The sequence below is a fragment of the Nerophis ophidion genome, linkage group LG05 (assembly GCF_033978795.1).
Source record: "Nerophis ophidion isolate RoL-2023_Sa linkage group LG05, RoL_Noph_v1.0, whole genome shotgun sequence".
Classification (NCBI taxonomy): domain Eukaryota; kingdom Metazoa; phylum Chordata; class Actinopteri; order Syngnathiformes; family Syngnathidae; genus Nerophis; species Nerophis ophidion.
Genome location: NC_084615.1, coordinates 6,255,094 through 6,267,221, shown reverse-complemented (window position 1 = coordinate 6,267,221; position 12,128 = coordinate 6,255,094). Strand labels below are relative to the sequence as shown.

Here is a 12,128-nt window from a genome sequence, read left to right as displayed (position 1 = left end):
TTCAAATTGTTCCAACTTCGAACTGTTCCGCCTATTCGGGAATCACAGGCTTTCTCTTGAAAAATTCCAAAAATTCCCAGATTTTCCAGAATTCCAGGTTTTTCAGGAAATTGTTCCCATTCAAAAATGTATTGGCCATTTTTCAAACTTCCACCATTTCCACATTTTTCAACCCATTCATACCATTCCACCATCCTGGAAATTCAAACTACCCTTTTTCCAAGTTCAAAACAAGTATGGGATTTTCCAGATTTCCTGGTTTTCCAAAACCCTGTTTCCACCCTTTTTTGTGGCGACTACTGCTTCCACATTTTCCAACCGTTCCACCTTCAAAATGTTCCTTTTTTAAACTGGAAAATCCCTGTTTTTCCCAAAATTCCAGGAATTCCGTAATACCATTTCTCAATTCAACATGTTACTACTTCAAACGATTCAAACCGTTCCAACTTCAAACTGTTCAGCCTATTTGGGAATCGCAGGCTTTCCCTTGAAAAAATCTAAAAATTCCCAGAATTTCCAGAATTCCAGGTTTTTCAGGAATTTGTTCCCATTCAAAAATGTATTGGCCATTTTTCAAACTTCCACCATTTCCACATTTTTCAACCCAATCATACCATTCCACCATCCTGGAAATTCAAACTACCCTTTTTCCAAGTTCAAAACAAGTATAGAATTTTCCAGATTTCCTGGTTTTCCAAAACCCTGTTTCCACCCTTTTTTGTGGCGACTACTGATTCCACATTTTTCAACCGTTCCACCTTCAAAATACTCCTTTTTTTAAACTGGAAAAAGCCCAGTTTTTCCCAAAATTCCATAATACCATTTCTCAATTCAACATGTTACTACTTCAAACTGTTCAGCCTATTTGGGAATCGCAGGCTTTCCCTTGAAAAATTCCCAAAATTCCCAGATTTCCCATAATTCCAGGTTTTCTGGGAATTTTTTCCCATTCAAAATGAATTGGCCATTTTTCAAACTTCCACCGTTTTCACATTTTTCAACCCATTCATACCATTCCACCTTCAACACGTTCCACTCATCCAACTAACACTTTTTCCAAGTTCCAAACCAAATTCCGGTTTTCCTGGAAATTCAAACTCTTCAACATTCAAACTATTCTTACATTCAAACTACATTCTGTCAGTACTTAAGTTCAGGAATTGCGTTTCATGTCAGATTGCGTGCAGAGCGTACAATTTAGCAGCAAACAGGAAAACACACCCTGAGAAATGGAGGGTAGCCCTGGCCGTAGTATCCCACTGCAAAGTAGTCCGGCTTGGGCCTCAGTATCTTCATAATGTTCTCGTAGAACTTTGCCTGTTTCTCCTGCAGACACAGAGAGGGAGAAGGAAAAAAAACAAATCCACACTCGGTGCATTACATGTGCAGTTGTAGCATTCTTTTTTTTTCTTTTATCTGCTGGCAAAGCTGCTCTCAGCAGAATGCGAGGACTTAGATGGTGATGGATGTTGAAGAAAATAAAGTGCACAGCATTCAAGGTCATTTTTACAAGCGCATAAATTCTACATTAGCTGAGAGAGCAAACTGCAGGAGTTGTAATGAAGGATTTTTCTCCAATGTTGCAAAAAGGTGAGGTCCAACCAGTGGGGGGAGGTGTTTGGAAGAGAGAGAGAGGCGTAGTACCAAAGGTGGAGGCTTGGAAATAGCACAACACAAGCAATGAATAGAATTACTTTAACGGAGTCATCATTTCATGTCAAGTCATCATTAAATGGCCCTGATATGTCAAAAGGCTTGAATAAATGATGTTCTTTTCCTATACCTCGATCACTGAGTTGATTAACGTGAAAGACTTATTCCAGTGTGACTATTAAGTGGTCAATTGTACGGAATTTTTACTGAACTGTGCAATCTACTAATACAAGTCTCAAACAATCAACTGATAACAGTAGTTCAGCCAGGATATGGTCTATTCAAAATGAGTTTGACAGCCCCGAAATCATGTTATTGTTTTCATTTCCATGCCACGCCCTCCACCGTTTGACCAATTAGAAAGTCTGTGAGTGTGTCACATCCCAGGTTGCCAGTTACGCACCGCCATCTTTGTCTAGCTACTGCCACTGGTAAAGTTACTAATCATGTCAGACCTTAGTCAATCTATCCACGTAGCTTTTATTTGTCGGAAGGATCCGTTGCCCTACACATCGACGTACGGGCTAACCAGCATATATTTCCCCCGTTTCGTCTTGCTACTGCCACTGGTAAAGTTACTAAACATTTCAGACCTTCGTACATCGAAAAGGCCTTGTTACCATACTCAACTTATCCATGACAAAGTCAGGAACAAAACGAGGATTTGTATCGGGGATGCCTTTGAAAGATGGAGACCATTGAATGCCTGATGCCAAACTTGCTAATTTCCTCCTTGATAGCTAAATCAGGCATTTACGTTTCCTTATTACTTGTAATAAATGGAAATGGACTTTTAGTATGTAGACTATATTGTCCAATACAGTCTATGATCTTGTCTAACAAAGTTAGTATGTTCCTGCAACCAATGCTTGGTGTGATGGTTCTTAGCGCTAGCATGCTAGCCCGGTCAATGACACATGGACATACAGGCTGCTAGTTTGGCGTCAGATGAAAAAAAATATTCCCCGCTTTCAATGGTCTCCATCTTTCAAAGGCATCCCCGATACAAATCCTCGTTTTGTTCCTGGCTTTGTCATGGATAAGTTGAGTATGGTAACAAGGCCTTTTCGATGTAGATGTATAGATAGATGGATAGATAGTACTTTATTGATTCCTTCAGGAGAGTTACTTCAGGAAAATTAAAATTCCAGCAGCAGTGTACAGAATTGAGATCAATTTAAAAAAAATAATAAAAAAAATAAAGTACGAAGTTCGAAATGTACGAAGGTCTGAAATGTTTAGTAACTTTACCAGTGGCAGTAGCAAGACGAAATGGGGGAAATATATGCTGGTTAGCCCGTACGTCGATGTGTAGTACGACTGACAGGGCCACAGATCTTTCCGACAAATAAAAGCTACGTGGATATGGGTAGTGTCAGTGCTTATTTCCTTCTCAACATGCTGATACGCTGAGGAAAAGGATTCTTAAATTAGCACGGCTGTCATCATGGCAATGTGAAACGTAAGAAGACAGCCAAATAACATGATCAAATAATTCCTCATTGGTGTTAGTTTTGGCCGTAAATTAGGCTGCTAAGTATTCTATACTTGGTTGGTTTTACAAACCCCGTTTCCATATGAGTTGGGAAATTGTGTTAGATGTAAATATAAACAGAATACAATGATTTGCAAATAATTTTCAACCCATATTCAGTTGAATATGCTACAAAGACAACATATTTGATGTTCAAACTCATAAACATTTTTTTTTTGCAAATAATCATTAACTTTAGAATTTGATGCCAGCAACACGTGACAAAAAAGTTGGCAAAGGTGGCAATAAATACTGGTAAAGTTGAGGAATGCTCATCAAACACTTATATGGAACATCCCACAGGTGTGCAGGCTAATTGGGAACAGGTGGGTGCCATGATTGGCTATAAAAACAGCTTCCCAATAAATGCTCAGTCTTTCACAAGAAAGGATGGGGCGAGGTACACCCCTTTGTCCACAACTGCGTGAGCAAATAGTCAAACAGTTTAAGAACAACCTTTCTCAAAGTGCAATTGCGAGAAATTTAGGGATTTCAACATCTACGCTCCATAATATCATCAAAAGGTTCGGAGAATCTGGAGAAATCACTCCACGTAAGCGGCATGGCCGGAAACCAACATTGAATGACCGTGACCTTCCATCCCTCAGACGGCACTGTATCAAAAACCGACATCAATCTCTAAAGGATATCACCACATGGGCTCAGTAACACTTCAAAAAAACCACTGTCACTAAATGCAGTTGGTCGCTACATCTGTAAGTGCAAGTTAAAGTTCTACTATGCAAAGCAAAAGACATTCATCAACAACATCCAGAAACACCACCAGCGTCTCTGGGCCTGAGATCATCCAAGATGGACTGATGCAAAGTAGAAAAGTGTTCTGTGATCTGACGAGTCCACATTTCAAATTATTTTCGGAAATATTCAACATCGTGTCATCCGGACCAAAAAGGAAGCGAACCATCCAGGCTGTTATAGACACAAAGTTGATGGTATGGGGGTGCATTAGTGCCCAAGGCATGGGTAACTTACACATCTGTGAAGGCACCATTAATGCTGAAAGGTACATACAGGTTTTAGAATACCATATGCTGCCATCCAAGCGCCGTCTTTTTCATGGACACCCCTGCTTATTTCAGCAAGACAATGCCAAGCCACATTAAGCACGTGTTAAAACAGCGTGGCTTCGTAAAAAAAAAATAGTGTGGGTACTTTTCTGGGCCGCCTGCAGTCCAGACTTGTCTCCCATGGAAAATGTGTAGCGCATTATCCATCCATTTTCTACCGCTTATTCCCTTTTGGGATCGCGGGGGGCGCTGGCGCCCATCTCGGCTACAATCGGGCGGAAGGCGGGGTACACCCTGGACAAGTCGCCACCTCATCGCAGGGCCAACACAGATAGACAGACAACATTCACATACTAGGGCCAATTTAGTGTTGCCAATCAACCTATCCCCAGGTGCATGTCTTTGGAGGTGGGAGGGGCCTATCCCCAGGTGCATGTCTTTGGAAGTGGGAGGAAGCCGGAGTACCCGGAGGGAACCCACGCATTCACGGGGAGAACATGCAAACTCCACACAGAAAGATACCGAGCCTGGATTTGAACCCAGGACTGCAGGACCTTCGTATTGTGAGGCAGACGCACTAACCCCTCTGCCACCGTGAAGCCCGTGTGGCGCATTATGAAGCGTAAAATACGACAGCGGAGACCCCGGACTGTTGAAGGACTGAAGCTCTACATAAAACAAGAATGGGAAAGAATTCCACTTTCAAAGCTTCAACAATTAGTTTCCTCAGTTCCCAAACGTTTATTGAGTGTTGTTAAAAGAAAATGTGATGTAACACAGTGGTGAACATGCCCTTTCCCAACTACTTTGGCACGTGCAATAAAAAAATAAAGTTTATGAGTTTGAACATCAAATATGTTGTCTTTGTAGAATATTCAACTGAATATGGTTTGAAAAGGATTTACAAATCATTGTATTCTGTTTATATTTATATTTAACACAATTTCCCAACTCATATGAAAACAGGGTTTGTACATGAAAAAAGCATTTGTTGGCATTGAAAGTGTTTCTCAAACTCCCTGTGTTGACATCCTGCGGCAAAAAGATGGCGAGCTCACACATTACCAGTCTCTTGCCGAGTAACTCGTAGTCAAAGATCTCGTTCTCGTACTGGTCGGCGAGTTCCTTGCACAGAGTGATGGATTCTTCCCACATCTAGACGCACACACGCCAGGAGAGAACACAGCCGAGTACGGGAGGTGAAGACTCGGAAGGATGTTTTCTTGTCTGGACAGTTCCAACAGCGGCCACCGGGGCGGGTGAGGCGGACGACGATGCTGACCTTGCCCATGTCGAAGTAGTCGATGATGGTGTCGTAGAGAGTTTCTTTCAGCTGCCGCTGCGTCTGGGAGCCGTGGAACTCAAACTGGGGGCTGCACGTGTCATCAGACCACTGGAGGGGAACGGACAAAACACACCCGAGCGGGAAGGACACCATGTATGATGAAAGCATGTTTCATCCATTCATTTTTCTCCGGTGCTGACGCGGAGTGAATAGCTGCAGTGAAGTCAGTTGTGTGAACCACTGCACTTGTAATGACTATTTTAAAACTAGTCTGCGGGATTTAGGGCGTTTGTTGTGGCGAATGTTCTAGAGATGCTACCTCAGTAGAAGCATTTAAGTCTCACCTTAAAACTAATTTGTATACTCTAGTATACACTATGGACTGGACTCTCACTATTATGTTAGATCCACTATGGACTGGGAACTCACTATTATGTTAGATCCACTATGGACTGGACTCTCACTATTATGTTAGATCCACTATGGACTGGAAACTCACTATTATGTTAGATCCACTATGGACTGGACTCTCACACTATTATGTTAGATCCACTATGGACTGGACTCTCACTATTATGTTAGATCCACTATGGACTGGAAACTCACTATTATGTTAGATCCACTATGGACTGGACTCTCACTATTATGTTAGATCCACTATGGACTGGACTCTCACACTATTATGTTAGATCCACTATGGACTGGACTCTCACACTATTATGTTAAATTCACTATGGACTGGACTCACACTATTATGTTAGATCCACTATGGACTGGAGTCTCACTATTATGTTAGATCCACTATGGACTGGACTCTCACTATTATGTTAGATCCACTATGGACTGGACTCTCACACTATTATGTTAGATCCACTATGGACTGGACTCTCACTATTATGTTAGATCCACTATGGACTGGACTCTCACTATTATGTTAGATCCACTATGGACTGGACTCTCACTATGGACTGGACTCTCTCACTATTATGTTAGATCCACTATGGACTGGACTCTCACTATTATGTTAGATCCACTATGGACTGGACTCTCACTATTATATTAGATCCACTATGGACTGGACTCTCACTATTATGTTAGATCCACTATGGACTGGACTCTCACTATTATGTTAGATACACTATGGACTGGACTCTCTCTATGGACTGGACTCTCTCACTATTATGTTAGATCCACTATGGACTGGACTCTCACTATTATGTTAGATCCACTATGGACTGTACTCTCGCTATTATGTTAGATCCACTATGGACTGGACTCTCACACTATTATGTTAGATCCACTATGGACTGGACTCTCACTATTATGTTAGATCCACTATGGACTGGACTCTCGCTATTATGTTAGATCCACTATGGACTGGACTCTCACTATTATGTTAGATCCACTATGGACTGGACTCTCACTATTATGTTGGATCCACTATGGACTGGACTCTCACTATTATGTTAGATCCACTACGGACTGGACTCAAATCTGAGGTTCCCTGCAAGATTTCTCATTGATATCCAATTGGATTGAGTTATTTCTTGACCTGATGTGGGATTTGAGCGGAGGATGTCGAGACACTTGTAATTTAATTTAGGGCTATATAAGTAAACTTTGATTGATTGATTGATTGATTGATTTTTACATCCATCCATCTTCTGCTTATCCGAGGTCGGGTTGCGGGGGCAGCAGCCTAAGCAGGGAAACCCAGACTTCCCTCTCCCCAGCCACTTTTGTCTAGCTCTTCCCGGAGGATCCCGAGGCGTTCCCAGGCCAGCCGGGAGACATAGTCTTCCCAACGTGTCCTGGGTCTTCCCCGTGGCCTCCTACCAGTCGGATGTGCCCTAAACACCTACGGGTGGCATCCTGACCAGATGCCTGAACCACCTCATCTGGCTCCTCTCCATGTGGAGGAGCAGCAATTCGGCCGCTTGTACCCGTGATCTTGTCCTTTCGGTCATGACCCAAAGCTCATGACCATAGGTGAGGATGGGAACGTAGATCGACCGGTAAATTGAGAGCTTTGCCTTCCGGCTCAGCTCCTTCTTCACCACAACGGATTGATACAGCGTCCGCATTACTGAAGACGCCGCACCGATCCGCCTGTCGATCTCACCATCCACTCTTCCCTCACTCGTGAACAAGACTCCTAGGTCCTTGAACTCCTCCACTTGGGGCAGGGTCTCCTCCCCAACCCGGAGATGGCACTCCACCATTTTCCGGGTGAGAACCATGGATAAAATGTTTATCAAGCCCAGCCCTACTTAACCAATCAAGTAGGGCTGGGCGATATATCGATATTCTCCATACAGTATATTGCAGGTTTGTCTCTGTGCGATATAGAAAATGACTATATCGTGATATTGGAGTATACGTTCTCTCACACAGTTGCTTTTAGCTGCGGGCATTACACTACAGGCTCCTCCCACTCCTTCTTGTCTCTCCTTCTCACAGAGACGTAAAAGAAGTGCAACGTCACACACCCTCCCCGAGCAAAGAGGTAGCTGGGTAACATTAGCTGTGACGCTAAAGGTGAGTGGTAATACGAGAGAAAGAAGGTGCAAATCTGGTAAGAAATGAAAGAAAAATTAATTCCCAAGAAAAACAGCAGGGGGTCCATCGTCTGGCGGTGGTTTGGCTTCAAGCGGGAATATGTCCAGTAATTATGCAGCAAAAGCGTCGCTACAAAAAATAGCAGCACTATTATGCAGTTCATTTTTATTTGAATATCTTGTGTGACATCATGCACAAAAGTGCACTTTATTTGTTTTAAACTATTGTAGTGGCGTTCTGTACAAAAAGTGCACTTTAATTGAGTTTTGTTTTGATATGTCATCTTAGTGACATCATGCACAAAAGTGCACTTTGTTTTAAACTATTGTAATGGCGTTCTGTACAAAAAGTGCACTTTAATTGAGTGTTGTTTTGATATGTCATCTTAGTGACATCATGCACAAAAGTGCACTTTATTTGTTTTAAACTATTGTAGTGGCGTTCTGTACAAAAAGTGCACTTTAATTGAGTGTTGTTTCGATATGTCATCTTAGTGACATCATGCACAAAAGTGCACTCATAGCTTGTTTTAAAATGTCTCTGACAATTTTGGAATTTACATGAATGTTTGTGTTTGCATGTTCTCCCCGTGAATGCGTGGGTTCCCTCCGGGTACTCCGGCTTCCTCCCACTTCCAAAGACATGCACCTGGGGATAGGTTGATTGGCAACACTAAATTGGCCCTAGTGTGTGAATGTGAGTGTGAATGTTGTCTGTCTATCTGTGTTGGCCCTGTGATGAGGTGGCGACTTGTCCAGGGTGTACCCCGCCTTCCGCCCGATTGTAGCTGAGATAGGCGCCAGCGCCCCCCGCGACCCCAAAAGGGAATAAGCGGTAGAAAATGGATGGATGGATGAATGTTTGTGCCACTGCTTAATAACTGTTTAATAAATACGCTTTTAGTCAATCGACTTACAATATTTCCTTGAATGGCCGCCGGGTGTATAGTATGCGCCTGACTAGAATTACTGCCAGGTCAAACTCGTTTAGCAAAATATTTAGCGCACGCTTAGCATTACCGCCGGCTCAGGATTAACGCCCGATCAAACTCGTTTCGCACAATATTATTTTTATTAGCGCATGTCGAGAATTTCTGCCAGGTGTATATCGTATGCGCCTGCTTAGTATTACTGCCGGGTCAAACTCGTCACGTCACTGTCCTCATTTTCAAAATGGAGGAGGCTGATTTCAATCATTTGAAATCGCATAAAGGGAAGAAGATTAAGAGCTATTCAGTAGGATTTAAGGTCCAAGCTATTGAATATGCTAAAAAGAACAGTAAGCAGCTATGTTTTATTACTATACCGTAGCTGCGTGTGTCAAATATGAGTCATTAAATGACTCCCGCCTCCTGGTGGTAGAGGGCGACTACTCGGCTGCAGAAGAAGTGACAACAAGCAGCAAGAGTGAGCAGCGATCCTTTATTTTTTCCTCTCGCTAGCACTTTTAACGTGTGTGTGTGTGTATATATATATATATATATATATTTATGTATGTATATATAAATTGTATATATTTATCATATGTGTGTGTGTATATATGTGTGTGTTGTGTACATATGTGTGTGTACATATGTATATATGTAAGTGTGTGTGAATTTAAATGTATTTTATATAGACAATATATAGCAGCAACCACTGAATTGAATTATATTATATATATTATTGTATTATATATTGTATATATATATATTGTATATGTATGGGGGTGGGACCTAATAAGTTTACTTCTTCCCACTCCCTTTTGAGCCAATCTTGACATCTACAAAAGATTAGTCACATGTAATGTTTTCAATGTAGGTGTAAAAATAATGTATCTATATATTTATTTTGTATTTTATGTCATTCTCTTGTTTTGTTTGCATGGCTCAAAATAAACCCATTCATTCATTCAACATGGAGGATTACATATCTAAAATAAAACCGTTTTCTAAACTGGACTTTCAATCGAACCAGGAGGTAATAAAGGAAGATCTCCATCGAGACGGATAGACTTTTCAAACTGAAGAAAGATAAGGAAGACTTCTATAAACAAGTTATCGATGTTTTTAATCAGAAGGAGCTGCGCATGGACTTCATTAATAAGCAAAGGTAAGATCTAAACGTTTTTATTATTAAATGTGCTTTTCATGATGGTATCCTTACATCACACTCAAATTTATAAGCTCAGGTCTAAATTTTACTGCATGCCTTTGGTAAGCGCCGGAGTGAGAAGAGGTTTTAAAATATTTTGCGCCCCGGCGGCATTTCGAGGAAATACGGTAGTTGTGATTTCCCTCTCTGCAAGAAACTTTCGAAAGTAGCATATATTAATGGAATATGAAGAAGAATGTTTGAATGTAGACACATAGAATCATCATACTGCTGGGATTATATGTATCAAGTGTTCATTCAAGGCTAAGGCAAAAATATGGAGATATATATATGGTGTATCGTGACATGATCTAAAAATATCGAGATATTGATCAATCAATCAATGTTTACTTATGTAGCTTTAAATCACTAGTATAAAAGTCCTTATCGCCCAACCCTACAATCTAGCAATCAATCAGTGTGTAAGTAGCCTCCCTGAAGTACTCATAATGTTCCATTCAAGTATACTGTCGGGTCAAAACATATCACCTTCATTTTTACTAACAGTGCATTTGTTTTTTTGGACCAAATCCTACTAAATTCCCCCAAGAACTATCTCAATGCACTGCATGCCTCTGCCCGTCTGCCACCGAGTGTCCCAAAAGAGGCATGAGAGGCAATGTGTGTGTGTGTGTGTGTGTGTGTGTGTGTGTGTGTGTGTGTGTGTGTGTGCAGCAGCAGTATGGTTTTAGGGAAAATCGAACAACTACGTATGCAGTAATGCATATGCTAGAGGAGGTTAGTACTGCTATGGATAATGATGAATTTACAATAGCCATCTATATTGATTTAAAAAAGGCCTTCGATACCATAGACCACAGACAGTTAATAAATAAGTTGGATAAGTACGGCATCCGAGGGCCAGCTCTGTCCTCTGGATCAAGAGCTATCTAGAAAATAGAAAACAATGTGCTCAGGTGGATAATACAATATCTGGATTTAAAAATATCCATCCATCCATCATCTTCCGCTTATCCGAGGTCGGGTCGCGGGGGGCAACAGCCTAAGCAGGGAAACCCAGACTTCCCTCTCCCCAGCCACTTCGTCCAGCTCTTCCCGGGGGATCCCGAGGCGTTCCCAGGCCAGCCGGGAGACATAGTCTTCCCAACGTGTCCTGGGTCTTCCCCGTGGCCTCCTACCAGTTGGACGTGCCCTAAACACCTCCCTAGGGAGGCGTTCGGGTGGCATCCTGACCAGATGCCCGAACCACCTCATCTGGCTCCTCTCGATGTGGAGGAGCAGCGGCTTTACTTTGAGTTCCTCCCGGATGGCAGAGCTTCTCACCCTATCTCTAAGGGAGAGACCCGCCACACGGCAGAGGAAACTCATTTGGGCCGCTTGTACCCGTGATCTTATCCTTTCGGTCATGACCCAAAGCTCATGACCATAGGTGAGGATGGGAACGTAGATCTGACCGGTAAATTGAGAGCTTTGCCTTCCGGCTCAGCTCCTTCTTCACCACAACGGATCGGTACAACGTCCGCATTACTGAAGACGCCGCACCGATCCGCCTGTCGATCTCACGATCCACTCTTCCCTCACTCGTGAACAAGACTCCTAGGTACTTGAACTCCTCCACTTGGGGCAGGGTCTCCTCCCAACCCGGATTTAAAAATATAGTTTGTGGAATTCCTCAGGTCTGACTGTAGTCAGTTGGAAGCGTGTCTTAATGAAATTAAACAATGGATGTCCGCTAACTTTTTGCAACTTAACGCCAAAAAAAACGGAAATGCTGATTATCGTCCTGCTAGACACCGACCTCTATTTAATAATACAACTTTAACATTTGACAACCAAATAATAAAACAAGGTGACTCGGTAAAAAATCTGGGTATTATTTTCGACCCAACTCTCTCCTTTGAGTCACACATTAAAAGCGTTACTAAAACGGCCTTCTTTCATCTCCGTAATATCGCTAAAATTGGCTCCATTCTGTC

General features: G+C 42.2%; 1 protein-coding gene across 1 annotated transcript in view; it reads right to left on the bottom strand.

The window, feature by feature from the left end:
• LOC133552549 (dedicator of cytokinesis protein 2-like) overlaps positions 1–12,128 on the bottom strand; it is a 393,779-nt gene that overhangs the window by 42,794 nt on the left and 338,857 nt on the right. Inside the window, 3 exon segments of the mRNA XM_061899789.1 lie at positions 1,222–1,326; positions 5,281–5,370; positions 5,498–5,608. Of these exon segments, the coding sequence (XP_061755773.1) occupies positions 1,222–1,326; positions 5,281–5,370; positions 5,498–5,608 (306 nt within the window).